This window comes from Athene cunicularia (assembly GCF_003259725.1).
Source record: "Athene cunicularia isolate RWA chromosome 5 unlocalized genomic scaffold, athCun1 chr5_part1, whole genome shotgun sequence".
Taxonomy (NCBI): domain Eukaryota; kingdom Metazoa; phylum Chordata; class Aves; order Strigiformes; family Strigidae; genus Athene; species Athene cunicularia.
In genome coordinates this window covers 32,590,528-32,608,790 of record NW_020799101.1, presented here as the reverse complement: position 1 = coordinate 32,608,790, position 18,263 = coordinate 32,590,528, and the positions used below count along the sequence as shown (strand labels likewise).

Sequence of the window (18,263 nt, the reverse complement as noted above, 5' to 3'; positions counted from 1 at the left end):
TAAATATGCCTATAGCACTTCATGAACCAATAAAACCAAATTTCTTCTTTCATAACTACCCTATATGGTTAAAGCATACAAATAGATACTAATACATGGAGTCATTATTGAAAACATTTGAAAGCTTCTCTGTTAGTTTAGCTAGGACTGTATTTTTCAGTAAGCAGAAGTGCTAGATAGTAAGTGTTGCAGGAGTTGATCCTATATGGGAAAAGTGAAGAATGTTGGTCTGTGTCTTTTATTGGGAATTCTTTCTGTCATTTTCCTCTTATTAAAAGCCCTTGGTCATTTCTGCTGGATTGATAAATACGTGCAGAAATATGAAAGAGCCACAAGCACTTCTGCTCTAAACTCCTATGATTTGTGACTTTGCTCAGAGTATGTCTGACTAACCATTCGGCTAAAATGGCAGCACTATCACAGCCATTTCAGCTGCTATCACTGTCAATCCCAATGAAACTGGATGGGGGTAATTATGAGTTTTTTTAGGAAACATACTTTATATAGACAGGACCTCTGAGGGCAGTAAATTCTAGGACATAGGGAAGGATGTGCAAGAACAATACTTTCCACTTTAAATTACATGTTTCAATGTCTAATTAGAAAGTTTCAGTGGTTTTAGTGCTGACATCTGCTTTGTGTCATAGCAGGGAAACGGTACAGATTTTCATTCACTTTTTTTTTACAGATTTACTCTGTATTTTAATGGTATTTACACTTCGCAGAACTAAAGCAAGAAAAATTTTATATCACCTTGCGTTTCTCATATATTGCAGACCAGTTATACATCTAGAGTAGAGTTATAAACTATGGTTGCAAACTAGGTTGCAAACAAATTTTGCCCAAGGCATGAACCATAAATTAAAGTAATAATCATCTGTGTAAGAGACAACTTTTCTCCACTGCTCTTTTAAAATAAAAAAGAAAGTAGGTCAGAGAAATTTAGGATATTTTAGAATATGTACAGTATTGTATTGTTTGCCAGCACCTAATTTACAATTACAGAGCTCCATGAATATTGAAATGATTCAGCTTCCCATTATAAATGTATGTGGCAGTTTGGTTGTTGATCAGTTTATGAAGTTAATGCAAATGAAACTGTCTTCCTGTCAGCATTTGAAATATATAATGCAGTCATGTTGTATATTCAGGGACAGGCCATTGACAGTCAATTAACAAGTTTGATTGGTATGTCAACTCATTCTTTTGAATTGTTAATAGTATGTTAATAGCATTCATTTCTTTGTGCAGTCCCATTTGCAGCTTCACAGTTACAGCTATTTTTTATGATTCTGAGTAACCTAAAATAGTGCCTTAATAATAGATTATTAAACACCTGTCTGGTGTAGCTTAGGGAGGTTTTTCTAGACTGGGAGTTTGCAGTGGATCCCTTTGATATTCAAATCAACAAATGATAGCCTTTTTATTCAAAACGTAAGTTCTTTTGATGGTTAGCTTGTTAAGAAATATTCAGCTCCAGTCTGACCTGATCTGGTTTCCCATGGAAAAGATCTGATGCTGTTTGAAGGTTCATAAATGGAATGCCAATGACAATTTGTTGTTGACGTTTTGCTGCCTCAGCCTTCAGATGCTGCTGGTTGATGTGCCGCTTTAGCTTCACCAAATAATGCTTGCAGGTAAATGATCTTCTGATTGATCAGATAGTTTCAAAGCAAAGAGCTCTCTTCAGTGGTCTGTAGTCATGGTTTTCAGGCTTGGAGGGGTACTTTAAAAGATGCATCAAAGTTGACAGATGAATCTCGAGGCAGGGAATGATGGGAGACAGTAGAATTATGGGAATATTTTTTAGAGAATAACATATTAGTGAGAGTTTTGAAGACCTTCAAAGGTCTATCAAACCAGCTCCCTATAGCAGATTGATTTCTCCTTTAAAAAAAAAAAAAAAAAAAAAATTGGGTACACTGATTAACTCTCAATTTCCTGTGTTGGGAAGCTGTTGAGCTGATTTACTGTTCTCTGATGGTGTTTTAAAGGGCTTATTTAATTTGAATTTCACCACTATCTTGTTCTGCATCCTGAGCCTAGTCCTGCAAGGTGCAATTTCTGCTTCTACTAAATCTTGCACAAAATCAAAGCATTATATCAACTTACAAGGTCAGGGTGCACAATGAATAACATTCCTTTACATAAACATCCATGGCACCATGAGTTAGCATTACAAACAACAAATAAAAATATCAGTTGGAATTACTGTTTCTCCACCTTTCTTCATATCACATGCATTATTCTTTCATACCCTTCTTCATTCCCCATTAGTGCCTTTCCTGATTCTAACACAGCTATTATTCTGAAGAATCAGACTAGCTATTAGAAGTTCAAAACATACATCACAGAAATAGTTCATTTCTTTTTGGTTTGAGCATTTAATTATTCACTATCAGCATGTGATATTTTTCTGTAAAAACATATAATTGTTTTGTGCTGAAGAGCTCTAATATTTAACTCCTTCAGGCCTGAATGGCCCTGAGACTCGGAGTTAAATGCTGTGAACAGTTATATTGCCAAACGCAAACTCTGGAATCACACATTGAAAGATGCTGTGGGTTAATTATACTTCACTGGACTTCATAACAAATAATTCTTGCTGGCTGAATTTAGGCCAAACTTTTTTAACTACAAAAACCAGTCTTTTCACAAAACCCTAAAACATTACTTAAAACTGACTGATGAACAGTCAAGTCATGCAACTTCACTCTTATATGTCATGTAAATAGAATATAAAATTTATATGAGGCAGTTTTCATCGTTGGAAATTTTGTCATTTTTGTGTACTTTTCAAATACTGTGCACTGTTTAGCTGATAATGAGAAACTCTTTCTGTTGGGCTGAACACGCAAAATATTAGAAATTCGTATTGTCATAGAAGGTCATATTTTCAGTGAATCATCTATAATTTTCATAAGATTAAAATGCAAGTTTAGGTATTTAACTGTTCTCAGCATAATGCCTAGACTTTGATAAAACCTCTGTTTTTGAAGAGGTACTCTGCAGTTTATCTATATAACTCAACTAAAAAGTTCAGAGATTTTCTGATAGTAATGTCATTGATATTGTTTCTAATACATAATTTCTGTGCTTAATTAAATTTTGGTGATTATACTTCAAAGAGAACTTAATCACATCTCTTGTTCACATTAGGCTTCTGTAAGTCTTTTTACTTTATTTTCAAAAATGTAATTAAATCTACCTTCCCCACATGATTTCCATTTTACCTTCTCAATTCTTTTGAAGTAGCCTAAATATTTCAAAAAAATTGTTTGTACAGGATCATTGGTCTAAATGTTCTATAGTGTAAGGCTTATTCTATGTTGTGTCTTTCACGTTGCTAAGTGCTTAGTATTTCAAAAAGCTAATAGGTGACAGTGACCATTTCATAGCAGTTTGGAATACTTGGAATTTCAGTAAGTCAGGGCTTTTTTGGATCATGTGGGATTATCAAGGTAGTAATCATAATCAGGAATGTATTAATTTTGATTTAAGATTCTTTGTAAAGCTTTTTTAGATCCATACTAATACTTTTTGTCATGGAGAGGGGTCTTTCCTTTCTACATTAACTTCTGACATACTGATGAATGCACTCATCAAGAAACAGAACAGAGTCCTGGTCCAAGAACATGAGCTGATTTAAACAAATTAGTTCCAATAGAAGGCACTGAGAGATGTGATTCCTGGACTGCCCATTGCTGCAACAGCGCTGCCATTAGCAGGCAAAAGGAAAATACCAAAGAAGGGATTTGAACCTGGATCTTGGCAATATTGCAGCTGATTAACTGCTGGATTATTCCTTACTGCATTTTACCCCTCCCTTCCTCTTATTTACCCCCTTTTAGTTTCAATGCTTTGATTTGTGCACATTTTTATATCAGAGGGCTTGATTCAGCAATTAGTTTTTACTAGCCAAAATAACTACTTTTATTAATAATGCAAACAAAAAGAGCTAAGCACATGGTATGTTTGCAAGCAGTGGCTCCTGACCTCACTTTGTGATGTAAGATGGGTAGAAGCACGAATGCAGCTTGGTTGGCAGAACACAAGATACGTATTTATTAGTAGTCTTATCAGTTACTAGTATACTGTCAAAATACTGTAATTTCCAGTTCCCAACTTTAATCCTTTTAAGCCATCTAGAAGATTCCTTGAAAATAAGTATTATAAGAGAGCAATAAGGTGAATGTACAAAAAAAAACCACAAAAAAACAACCCACACAGAAAAAATTAGGAAAATGTATAATGCAAGATTCTAACTCCATACCCAAATGAATATGTATTACAGCACAGAATATAATTATAATACAGTTACAGTCCAACTATAACACAGAATTTAAATATAATTTGTTACAGAAACTTAATTTTTAAATGCTACAAGTTACTTTAATCAATAGCTAACTTGTCATGAAGTGCTGCCAATCTAAGAGAAAATCTACCCTCGGAAAGGTACATAGTAAAATCTGCCTGATTGCACATTTAGGAATTTAGTGATATTTATAGGAATGTTGTCCACACTGCAATTCTGATAAAAGGTCAGTGTTTAAGAGTACAACAGATAAATGCTGTGAAAATGTGTTTGGATGAGAGCATTTAGTGTCTTTCTGAGATTGTTGCTGTCTGTCTCTAATTTCCATTAACTTTAATTTGGTCTGTCTGTTAGGAATCTGTAGATTTTTAGGATGGGACAATGGCAAGCATGTAACAAGCAAATTACTTTCCTAATGCATTATTTTTCGTGGATTGCACTTCATGAACACTGTATTTCAGATTACATGTATTTCAGATTACGTGTATTTCAGATTACATGTATTTCAGATTACATTGACACTGTCAAATAACAAATTCTTTAAATTTATAGATTGGCTCAGAACTCTGAATTTTAACTATGGACTCCTCCTGTACTGCTGGATTTCACAGGATTTTGCAACTGTTATCATGGGGGTCCTAATACCTGTCTGTCAAGTTCTGAACTTTCTACCTGTCTGTCTCATCTCTGTCAAGTTTGGATGCTGGCAGGAAAGATAATATGACATTAGTTTGGCCAAGAATATTAACTATATTTGTGGATCTTTGTTGCAAGTTTCAGTTTCTCTAAGTATGATCAGAACTTGACTTGTATTTTTGCATTGGAAGTTGAGTCCCTAGAGAAAGGTGTTCTGTTAAAAAAGTATTATCACTGCAATATAAATAAATAGATAAAAGGTTGTGATAAATACTGTATATTGTGTATGTTATATTCTATATGCATTACTATTATGTATACTGTAAATGTACATCTAGTTGCATGAGTAAGTCTCATTTCCACTGGGAAATGGTGGATAAGTCTATTATAAATTGGACTTCTGCACTAAATAATCTTTAGCATACATTAAAGTGTTTTAATGTTGATTATTGTTTAGGTAGTCATAGATATAAGTGAAATTCACATTAGACTGGTTATACATAGAGGATATGTAAAGTATGAAACCAGACTATATGACTTGAATGAGCACTGTCACTGTTAGATTAGTAATATTGTTGTTACAGGTAACTGTTTTCAGTTTCAGTTATTCTTGGCTTTATGGAACTGTTTCTTTCCTGTCTTCCAGTTATTGCAAACCAGTATCTTAAAGTAGCCAGTGACATTAATGAAAAGCATATTTTGAGTAAGAATATTAAGCCAAGTGATGGCTGGGAATTAAATATTTTCTGTAAGAATAGAATGTCACCATGTTAATGTGTTTCATACACTGTGAATTACTGTTGTGTGATGAACAGCTTTCACCTTTCAATACAGAGTATTTTCTCTGCCTAGCTGTCCATCTTCTGTTTATAATCACACTAACCTATTCGACAGTTGGTATGAGTAAGGATTGTGAAGACAGGTAGTAATGGAAAAAAACCAACACACTCTTCATAGGCTTTCATGACTGCAATCTTGATTCTCCTTGAATAGTAATTCCAGAACAGTGGTACAGCCTTAAACAGTAGCACCCTCCTTAGGGTTAGCAGAAACTTCAACCTAGAAATTTCTACTGGGCCTTCTTAGACTGCTTTATCACTGCAGTGACAGTTTAACTAATAGTTGAGTTTACTGTAAGTGGACATTCTCAGTAGAAATGTCAGTTAATGTGGAAAGGTTATTGTGAGATCCCCAAGTACACTGCATGTTAAAGGATAGAAGTAGAGACAAAGTCTAGTATAAACATATAAGTATATAAGCACATCACATCACTGTATTTTTTTCTTTATCTTCCATTAGATACTGTGTATGTGCATACAGTTACTTTATAATTGCTCTCACATATATATATATATATTTTATTTTTTTTTTTTTTTAATACAGATCTGACAGAGAAAGAATGCTGACATATTAAAGAGCTGCAGAATAAATTTAGGATGATAAAATAAATACCAAAATCACAAATGAACTGTGTGGGAACCCCGAATGAATGCTTATGTAACCTTATGTAAGGTTTAGAAATTTTCCATCTAACCAAGGGGGTAAAAAGTATTTTAAAAATTTTTGTATCTTTACCTTGGCAGATTAAAATCCTGAATGCAGCTATGCTAGCCTGTAAACTGAAAATCGGTGTTGATGATAAAGTGTAAAACCTTCTGGGAAAAGTGCTTCATCAGCTCCAAAATTTGATATCACCTGTACTTTTACAGCATTCAATTTGAAATATGGAAATCATACCTTTCCTAAAGGTTGTGGTAACAGTTTCTGATGTTTTAGAAACTTTCACTCTTTCATTAGACAAGGGTAGGTGTTACGTATCCTGGAACAAATATTTGTTACATCTGATGAATTTCATGAGAATAGAGATGGTATCTTCTTTTGTCCTGTACTGAACTTGCTTCTAGTAAAGAGCAGTTATGGTTTGATATAAATCTTCAACACTTTTGCAGTTAAATTTTCTCCAGTGTTATGAATATCTGTATTTCGAAATAATTTTGCCATATGTTCTGCCATGAGTTTTCATTTCTCCTGTTAACTCTCATTTTCTTATTTCCTGCCTTTATTTCAAACCTCTCTGTGTCCATTTTTATTATTTCTGCTGGTGCACATTCTAATTTAGTATCCTCTATGGGTTTCATTACCATGCTGTTAATCCCTTCTTCCATTGACTTAATGAAGATGTTAAACAAAATCAGGCCTAGTACCAATCCCTACGGCACCTCACTTCAGTACATTGGCATTTTCATTACTCTCTCCTTACAGACTATCAGGTAGTTAACAGCATTTATAATTAGGAGAGTTAAAAATAATTTCCAAATATGCTGTTTCAGATATTTTTTAAATCCAGATGAATTACAACCATTATCCTCCCTTATCTACGCATATATAATTAATTAAAAGACACAATCAACTGTGGTGGATATACTATATATTTTCTAAAAATGTATTATCCATTGCTCAATAGTCCATGTCTACATCAAGCCATTTGTGTTGCTTTGCACTTTAGGATACTAATCTTTTTCACCTTGTTTATCTGGACCCTGAATATGCCTTTACTTTTCTTGGTAAATATTGATTTGATTAAGTCTCTCATTCTCCATCCCAACCCCAATTATTGTGCAATAGGCTAGTCTTAGTTCTTTTCTTTCATTTGTTTTGTTTAGCATTTTTATTCAAAGTAATATGAAAAAGAAATGAATAAATGATAATTAGTTTGGAGGTTTTACTCCATCTTTTAGATAAGGTATGTTCATAAAGCTGAGTGTTCCACAATTTTTCACAGTTGGCAGATTTTGCTAATGTGGTTGGTGAGAACTTGTGATTTTTTTTTCAAAAGCTTGAGAGGAAATGGTAGGCTTTGTAAAAGGTGACAGATTAATAGTCATGAAGACTAGAATTCCACTGTCCCAAGGAAGAAATGCATCAAAGATTAATACTCTTGTTAGCTTGCTCATTTTCAAGTAGAGAGGCTGCTCTTTTTCTATTTAGGAAAAAACATCCTTTAGGATGTGGGGAACAGTTTATCCTCTATAGCAATTAAATCTTTGAAATTTGTACTGTAATTTTCCATGTAGGAACAGTATGTACCCTGTGTGCCAGTACAGGACATTAGCTGAAATACACATAGTAAGTAAAGAATATTTTATCTCCATTTTCTTCATTTCCTCTCTGTGTACTGGAGATTCCAAGTTGACCAAAACAGGAGTCCTGGAGAAGACTTCAGACTAGCTGTCATGCCCACATGGATGTATTAGATGGCAAGCCTTTTTCACCCACTTTATTGGAACCTTTCCTAGATGTTTATAACTACAGTTGCTGACTTCAAAAGCTAGGTTTATTTTTGTTTTGTGTCTCATACTCCCTTGGAATGTGAATGACAGTTTTTGGGGTGGTTTCTTTGTGAAAAAATCAGTTTTTAAATGTTTGTCTTCTGTAAATCTGAAGCCTGTGGTTTTTATTTCCATCAGTTGCAGAGCAGAATAAAATTGATTTGGCATTTATCGAGATTTAAATATAACCAACACATTGCCAAAAATATGTATGCAAGATATTACAGTTTTCTGTGATAGGATAGAAAGGTTTTTTTAAAAGTGGTTTTCAAGCTGAAACTTTGATCGTATCTTCTCTTAAGCTTTCTGATCTGATTATCCCTCTCAAAAGTCTGTGCATATAGCATTTTGTTAAACTTCAAGGTGCTCCAGACCTTCAGGGATGTATTATATGAGATTGTCTGCTGTAAATCCAGCACAGTCTAAATGCTCAATTTGAATTATTTGATTTTTAGAGGACTGCAGAGGTGTTTGCAGTTGGGCAGCACAGAGTATGAATAGCAGATATTCGGATGTAGCATCCTGAGGTTGCTTTAGTATTGATAATAATTAGTATTCATACTATAATACGTAATAATACTATAATACTATAATAATTACTATTCGTACTATCTTTGTAGGAATCTATATATAATCTATAACATCTTTGAATGCATTTTTGTGCTGCTCTGTATGTATACTGCATGACATGATACTTCTCTTTGGCATAATTTCAATTAGAAAATGCACAAAAGTTTTAGGTCTATTGATAGTGTTATGACACTCTGCTCAGTGTTAAATATGACTTTGTGGACAGTGTATCTTAATTTTGCTAAACTGCAAATAAAAAAAAAATTATACAGCCTAATTTAGCATCCATGGAATTGCGGTATTTTACTTTACTTCTTGATAAAAAATGTCCTGTGAATTTTCAACCCACATATATGTAAGTTCAAAGAGAAAAATTTAAATCACGCTTTGATTAAATAAACTTTTAAGAGTGAAGAACAACACAAAAATATGAGTGCTTTGTAGTCTTGTGGCTCAGGTGATCAAATACATTTTGAAATATATGAAGCTTCATCTCAAAATGAGGTTCATCAATCTGGAGTCACAGCATTTGAAAACTGAATTATAAATCTCTGAAAATTTTGGAAGTGTTACAGCTATCTCAATATAATAGCAATAATATGCTATTGATTAATGATATTTTTTTTACCTAAATAGGAAAAAATATTTAGAGGGAAGTTCTGGAGATTTCAGTATGATAAGCAAGCATCTTACTAAGCAATACGTGGATTTTTATCAGTGTCAATTTTTTTTAGTCAAAGATAATCATAACATTTTTTTAATTTTCATTTAGGAATATATCCTTCATCTTTTAGCTACTGATAATTGTACACATATTCTCAAAAGAAAGCCTGTATCAAACTGAACTATGTGTGATCAGCTCATTTGTGGAATTTTTACACTACAAATTTGAAACAGTTCAAGAAAAATGTGAATTATATTGAAGGTTGTGGTGTATTAGAACCAGGTTAATGAAATACAATTTGTGTTCATAGTGTGAACTCAAAGCTCTTCAGTTAGTGTTGTCTAAACGGTACCTTTAAAACTTTATTCACACTAGGTAGTTGAATAAAAGATTTCACATTGCAAATAGCAATTTTACCATCATTAGCTAAAATAAGAGTGCCCTAGGAAGAAAGGATTATCATATATTAAATAAAAAGTTCACCACCTTAGAGCTTTAATCCCGTTAGAAAAGATGATTTCTATCTAATTTAATCAGCCAGAGGTCTTTATTGCCTGGAGTATTAATTGATTTAGGTCTTCATTAAGGTCAGAGGTACACATGGCTGACCAGAGGCAGCCCATTAGCGTATTGTCAGTTATGCTTATTTACTTTGACTCAACATAATGGTGAGTTATTTCACTGTCAGGTCAGGGGGTCGCTGAATCTTTTGTGCACCCTGACCTGCTAAAGGGCAGCAGTCACTCAGACACCAAACTGCATCCGTAACACAGATTTGGCTGATTGCATATTGACCCCATCCTCTCCAAGAAACACGTATTTGTTCATATGGTGCAACTATTAACATTGGCCTAAACACCTGTGGGTGAATGGTTGAAATCTCTCCGTTAGAAGTTCCCTGCACTTTTTGTGTTTTGCCAGTTAATCACTGGCAAGTTTTAATAGTACCAGCAGAAAAAGTTTCATGAGGTTTCCATAGTTGCTGTTGGCCTTTAATTTAAAAAAAAAAACAAAAAACAAATTCAGTGCATATCTATAGGTATCCTAATACTTCTTTTTCTAAGTAACAATAATTATAGTTTTCCCTTGCTAATTAGCAGATTAAGTTAGTCCTTATGTCCAGTGAAGTCTGTTTTTCTCACTGTTTCTTTTTCTGAATTATATTTTGTGGGAGATATGTTGTGTTGTTTCGGTAACTTATAATACTGTTAAAAACTTTTTCATAGGATAGAACAGTTCAAAGTGACACCAAGCATTCTGACTTTTCCTTTCCATGGTACCACAGATGCTTTCCTTCTGCTTTCCTAAAAAGTGAGTGCAGCTTACAAAAAAAGGTGAAATAAAATAATAATTTGCTACTCTACTGTATTTGCTCTGTATTAGCTGTGATCTAGCTTTATATTATATTTAATTCCTGCAGCACAACTACACTGTGAAAACTCTCAAATAAGAGTTTGGCATTCCTATCTGTTTAGGGTACATATTGCATACTCTGAGATTCTGATTGTCCACTGAATTCCCTTGGTTATTTAAGGTTGTGCTAACTGAGCAAAAGAGCTGCTAAACTATTATATTAGCTTATTACTTGCCTTTCACTTAACTTGCAGTGTTACAAATGAAGATAAAAAGGGAAGATGTGGAATCACATGAGGCTCCATTTATAGACTGCTTACTGCTGTGGAGCTATATTGGAAATAAATTGGTACAAGTGAGCATCTCAGCAGTACAAGGTTTTTTATTTTGGGTTTGTCAAATATTTAATGAAATTTTAGCACTGGAAATACGTATATGGGCTTCAGTAACAATTGAATCATCAGTGTAAGCTGAGACATCTAGTGTATAAATACACATCCACTATATTGTAGTTTTGTTTCTATGCTGAGCTTACTGGATATGCAAGTCCTCTAGACTTGAAACATTGTGAATCTATAGCCTGAAAGATCTTCTGTTATTCTTGTAGATGCTCCAGAAATGATAAACTGTTGTAAGGTTCTAGCAGGGTTTTGCAGAACAGTTTCACAACACCAGGACTGACACCATACATTGTGACATCTCTCGTAAGATTTCAGTACTGTGAACAAGATATTATGATGTCTTCCCCATTTTAAATGCTTTTAGTCTGCTAGCAATTTTTTGTATAATGCTTCAAGCATTCTAGAGACAACCTCTTGAAATCTGCTAAAACACTGTTTGTATTGGTTTGCTGCTTTGCCCTTGCTGATTCTTTATTTATGCTTGTTTTTCATGACCAAGTCATGGCAAAAGAGAAGAGGAACATCCCTCCTCCTTCCTCTGTCCTAAATTATGTCCCCCTGAAATACAGTTGCTGCAAACCTGTGGCCGTGTTTTGACCCTCTTCCCCTCTTTCTCCCTTGCATCCATCCTTCCATAACATGGTGTCATGTTAGGAAAACTGTTCTTCTGTTAATTACATCTTAAGATACAAACAAGTATGTTAGGAACAGAGGGATTTTTTAAATTGTTTTTTAAAGAACTCTGCAAAATTCCCACTGAATCTGAGCCAAGAGTGGTGCCAATTTTGCTCAAATCCTTCAGAGATTTTTTTCTGACCTTGCTTATGACCAATGGGGCTAATTGTATCAGAACTATCCAGGATACTTTAAGAAAGTGCTATCTTGGTCCATATTTCAAAACACTGACAGATATTTTATCGTTAATTAGTATTCATATTATGTCTCAAACAATCTGTTCAAGAATAGGGGAAGTGAACTGGTTGAACAGCTCTTCTGTCTACCTAATAATTAACATGGGTGATGCATGGAAAACCAGCAGCCCAGAAGGGGAAAAAAGAAGAAATACTGCCCATGTGATTTTTTTTTTTTCTGTAGAAGTATAAAATACCTGTACTGAAGTTTTCGACTAATGCATGGATTTCACTTTGCAGAGGTGAAAATGAATAGCTTGCTTTAAAAACAAACCTGTGCCCCTCTGAATCATATCTTCCTGAATTTGTTTCTCATCTTGTCAGTATGCCACTTGGTAGCTGGCTGGACTCCCTTGTTTGATGGCACATATTTTAAAATAGCACTGTAAAAAAAAAAAAAAAAAGACCATTTGTTCCTATAAACCAAAATATTACTTGCATAGGGTTTTTTTTTTTCCAAATTCAGGATTATATATAGCATTATCAAAACAATATTTCAGATATTTTAAACAATTTAAATAGTTGATGGGTGTCAGTTGATATATTATGTTTCCTCTCTGCCTCCTCCCCCTCTTCAGCTGCTAATCATAGAACTTGTATGCCAAATTGTATAAGATACTCTTCCAATAGTTACATGTGTGAGTCTTTTGTGAGACACAGACAGTTATGAGGACAGATTTGGAGTTGCATATGGGTCTGTCACATGGTTTGATTGCCATGTCTTGTAGGACACAGATTTCTTTTTTAATTATTCTTAATTCTGAGGAATTTTTACGGTTTATACAGTAAGTTCTGAAAAATTCTTCCTAAAGATTCCTTGCATAGTCCATTTTTCCTCTCCTAGCAAAATGCTTCCTATGCTGACTTCAAAGCTGCTTACGCCCACCTTACTTCCCACTTCTATACATAGTTTTCTTTTGATATTGTATAAAATTTACTGCTTCACTGATCAGGAAATGCAGTGACTTTCTAGAGAAGTGCAGCATAAGAGGATGAAAAGTTTTGATATTTACATTAAGATTTTATAATAAATCTTTGAGATGTCTGAATAGTAAGCACAAATGTTTCCTTTGCTGGCTGCTGTTAAGAAAAGTAGGTCTTGAGAGTGTTGCCAGGAAGACTTTGCAAAAATCAGCCCAAAGAAAGTGCATTGCAACTCAACTTAAAACATACATTGATGGTATCTGGCCACCCATTTAATTCCATTTTCAAAAGGCGAATCCATTTTTGGGGGCAAGTAGCACTCTTCTGCATTTAATTTTCAATCTGCAATTTCCTTTTACCTTCTGGTGGCTTATCATTACTTCTTCCATACACAGTCTTTTAGGTGTTTTGTAAGTACTATTTTTATAGTATTTTTAAGTTAGATTACTAAAGACATTACAGATATATACTTAAACTTTCTTATATATTCTTACATAAAATGAAACTTAACTTAAGACTTAGAAGTTAAAAAAAATATCACTGAATCAAAAATAGTGGGTGTTGTCACTCAAGAAAAGAAAGCAAGAACATATTTAACCATGTTGGGGCATCAGTGTGATCCAACAGCTGTAGAAGTCAGTAACATCAGGTATTATTGTTTTGAGCTGACACATACGTCCATGTATTAACTGTTATGTTAGAGTATATTGCAGTGCTGTGTTTCTAGATTGTAGTTAAACCCCTATCAAAAATTATCTTTAGACTGACATGTTTGCTCCATTTGTGACAAATGATGGCAAAGAACAGTACTGTTGAAAGAAACTACCTAGAAAGGAGATAAGTGCTTTTCATGCCTTGTATACAATCCCAGAATCTTATTTACTTGTTTTTATTTTCTTCTAGGTTGGAGATGTTCTCTACTGTGCTGGACAGATTGCTCTAGTACCTTGTACAATGCAGCTTGTTAGCGGTGGCATATGGACTGAGGCCACAGTTTCCCTCCGTCATGTTGAGCGAGTTCTTCAAGCTATGAGCCAGAAGACTGCACTCCACCACATCATCACAGCCAGCTGCTATGTAACTGACAGAAAGCACATTCCTATTGCTCGCTCTATATGGCAGAAGAAATTAAGAGAATGTAAAAAGGTAGCCGTAATGTTCATTTCTTCTTTCTGGATTTTTTTTCCCAAGTCTTTTAGTGATATCACAATTTTCTCAGTATGTTTCAGAGGGGTTCAAGTAAAGCTGATACAATAAGGTTTGATTGAGCTGTTATGTTCTGGCTCATAAGTGGTTGTGCACAACTGAGAAAGAAAATTGCTTAATAGAACGTTATATTCATCACTAACTTTGTCTTAATTCCCCAAAGCAATCTGTTAAAGAACTCTTAAAGAGCAGTCAGTTCCTCCAACAAAAATGTGAACAATAGCTTATTTGAATTACCTCTGCCCATATATTTTTACTTAATAACTGGGCATTTTACTTCAACTTTTGTGAGTTGTTCTGTTGAGGCTTTTTCCTGTCTTTGTTACAAGCAATATTGTCATGACAACTGAGGTTAACAGTTTACTGCTCATTATTGCTTATTATTCGGCTGAACTTTTAAGACCAGATTGGGGTGTGCCTGTCTGTTGGTTGACCATAGATTATCTCTAACAGCATGACAGTTTGCACAGTGATTTATAACGATACCATAATCATTTCTATTATGTATATACCACTTTTCATAAGTAGCCACGGAACACCCCGCAGGCATTGAAAAGGCAACGGCTACACGTTTTGGAAATAAAACATAACTTCTCCACAACTGAGTAAAAAAGAGTAGTAACCATAATTGCTGTATACTATAACATAATTACTATGGTTTTTCAGGGAAATACATGGCTTGGAAGCATAACATATGTTAAGATTGCCATAGAATAAGGAAAAATGCACTTTCCTTCTATTTGCCTTCACTTTCAGTCTCTGTACTAGGCACTTGTCTTTCTGAGTAAATAAGTAGGCTTTACTCAGACACGTACACATTCCACCTTGAATTATTAATAAAAGACTCTCTTAAATAGTGTTTACTACTCCTCCAAGACCAAGTGTACTGAATCTGAACTAAATTCATATTTTTTAATTCAATTCAGTTTTTGCTATGGGACTGGTTAGTAACATGTACCGTGACCACATGCTTTTTTATTTGTAATATGTATGATTTGAGGGCGGATTGGTAGCATTTGTCAGTTCTTTGACACTTTTCCTTTTTCCATATAGAATATTTTCGATTTTCCATAGTTATTATGCATATCATCCACTCTTTATTCATATTTCTTCCACTTACTGAGATGACTAGGCAGTATTTAGCTACATGAAAAATACAGATAGGGTTGCTTGCTTTTGGGCTATTACTAGTATCTGTCCCATGTCACTTTTTCAATCCATAGCTTAAAAGTGGATTGCAGCCTACACATACTTCTATGAAGAGTTAGCTGCCTAACAGTTTTCAGGAATATTTAAGAAAAAACATCCTAGAGGAGCATCAAGCAATCCTAGAGGATGTTCATCAGTCTTATGTGCTTATTAGATCGTATTCATTAATGACAGTATCAGAAAAAGCAAAATATATTAGCAGAGGCAGATCTAAAAATGCTTTGGAAACAATTAAAATATCAGTGGGAATGAGGTCTTATTAGAAGCCAGATGTTCCAATTTCCTTATCATTTTGTCAATAGGCAGTTCAGACAGAGGAATTGAATTTTTCCTCAGGCTATGCATACTTTTTTATTAGTAAGGGTTTGTGTACACAACAAAGCAGAGAAAAAGATGTTTCAAACACAAGGAACCAGAGGGAGGAATTGTCCTGTCCTGAAAATACAATTGTCCTGTTAATGGAAATAGAGATTTTGTATTGGAGGAGAAGCACTGTCTGGCATGGCACTAGGAGAATTTTTCCTTTACTCTCAGAATAAGGAAAACAGTAAAGTTTGAAATTCAGAAGAACTTTGTAAAATGACTGATAAATTGTACAACAGTTGTACTTCTCTTTTGCTTATTCCATAGAATCGGTGGAAACAGGGAATGTAGTTTTTACATCTGTTAAAATTTTCTTTGTAGCAGCCTGTCGGATGCTGTAAGATACTGCCTTTCTGTGTGGAAGCCAGAACACAGTAGCTTTACTCTGAAAGCCTCTATATTTAAGACTTTAAGTAGCATATCCCTTACTTGTGTAATTTTGTTTATTTTTTGGTATCCCAATACTACTACAGACAGTTCTGTCAGATGCTATGACATAAAATAATGATCTGTTTTCTTCAAGTAAACTAAGTCAGCCCAACCAAAAGTATTTTATTATTCTTGAACTGTATTTCAAGAAGTGACCAAAGGCCTGATTCAATAGCAGCCTACAGATTACTTAATAAGAACAAATGGTGTCTCAGTTGAAATTGTTCTGCTTCTGTCTTCCATGGCAGAAGCAGTTTGTGCAAACAAAACAATGCAGCTCAGAACTCATTTCTTGTAAACTAGACATCATAAACTATAGAACTAATTATGCTTTAAAGACAAGTTTTAGACTCTACATTTCTGTTTGTTGAATGTTCTGTATTTAATAGCAAAATGATGGTATATTAAAATAGAGGGGTTTTTTAGAGCACCGAAAATTATTAGCGTCCTGTCATATACTGATGTCTGGTAAATATCCTCTACATAAATAATACTGTTCTGCAACTTCAGTTAAATCATTTTACATACTTGATGCCAGTAGTCTGTAAAACACAAAAGGGATTGCATAAATTGTCTAGGACAGAAATAAATTGGATCTAAAAACCCATAATATTAAAAAAAAAGTGTGAGGATTGTTCTCTGGATGTGTTTATATCACACAAAATGTTTACTTCTAAGAGCAGGATATGGATCAACAGTGTTGATCAAAGCTTCATTTGAGATAAGGCCACATGGTCAGACACACTTACCTGGACTTTAGAGGCCTTCTTGCCATAGTGGCAGGGACAGTTGTCTTTTTAGGATCTTATTGAATTATGAAGATAAATGGAGTATGTTTCAGAATAACCAAATTATTTAACTGATAACCAGAGGAGTGGCTCTAGTGGGCATCAAGGGTGGGAGGGGATTGTAAGAGAGGGAGAAAATAATTAAGCAGGCTGGACCCCCTAGCAACTTCTAACTTGTTTCAGTCACCCAGCCTCTGGCCCCTTCCTTGCTTCCTGAACAGCTCGTTTCCACTGCTGTCACCTTTATTTCCCTCGCTCCAGATGGCAGCTCAGTATCTGTGCTCCCATTCTCTGCAGCCTCACCCCTCCAGGATAACCCTGAGCATTGCCTCCCCGAACTCCAGTTACCCACAGCCACAAAGGTTGTGTCCTTCAAGCCAGAATCCAGCCCCTGTTCCTCTCTCATCTTCCTTCCTATGTCCTTTTGAGTCACAGTGTCACTGGAAAAGCCATTCGTGGTGACAGTAGAAAGAAAAAAATATCTGGGAGGGGAAGCTAGGAAAGCAGCCCTGCCAAGGTCTCACTCAAAAAGCCTAAATCACTGGGCTAACGAAAAGATCTTTGGATCGATGTTTTGAATGTACACAAGAGAGATCTCCCTTGTTAAAAGGGTATTGTAGAAACTGAGATCTAGTGTGAGCGAGCCAAGGGAAGCATTTAAGTTCTGTAGATGGATAGGGCTCCATTGTTGTTAAGTAGCGGTTGTTGAAGAAACTGAAGTATAGTTAAGAGAAACAGTGACTTAAATCAAAAGAAAAAACAAGCTGCAGTTGTAGAAATTAAAATCTAGTTGACGAAAGCAGTAGCTAAAATCAAAAGAAAAAACAGGCTGCAAAAATAGCATGAAGACAATTATGCAAACAAATAATCAAAGCCAAAACTTAGGAAAAATAATTGGAATTAGCAAATACAAGTGCCAGCCATCGGCAGCTTCCTCCCACCCTATTTTTAAGTTACACTCCTTCCACAGTATCTTTGTGATTCCCAGCCACACTTTGGGACATTTTAACACTCTTGAAGAGATACATTCAGGGAGCTTCTCTAACATACCTAGTCAGAAATAGTAACAATTTCACAGTAGAACAGTTTCTGCCTAATCCAGTAGTTAAGATTTAGAGCTTTATATATATATATATATATATATATATATATATATATATATATC

At 34.6% G+C, this 18,263-nt stretch overlaps 1 protein-coding gene across 4 annotated transcripts in view; it reads left to right on the top strand.

The window, feature by feature from the left end:
* DPH6 (diphthamine biosynthesis 6) overlaps positions 1–18,263 on the top strand; it is a 211,449-nt gene that overhangs the window by 131,373 nt on the left and 61,813 nt on the right. For all 4 annotated transcript variants that reach the window (XM_026849931.1, XM_026849933.1, XM_026849932.1 and 1 more), the window contains exon 12: positions 14,007–14,249. In XM_026849931.1, coding sequence (XP_026705732.1) covers positions 14,007–14,249 — 243 coding nt within the window. The remainder of the gene's footprint in view (positions 1–14,006; positions 14,250–18,263) is intronic.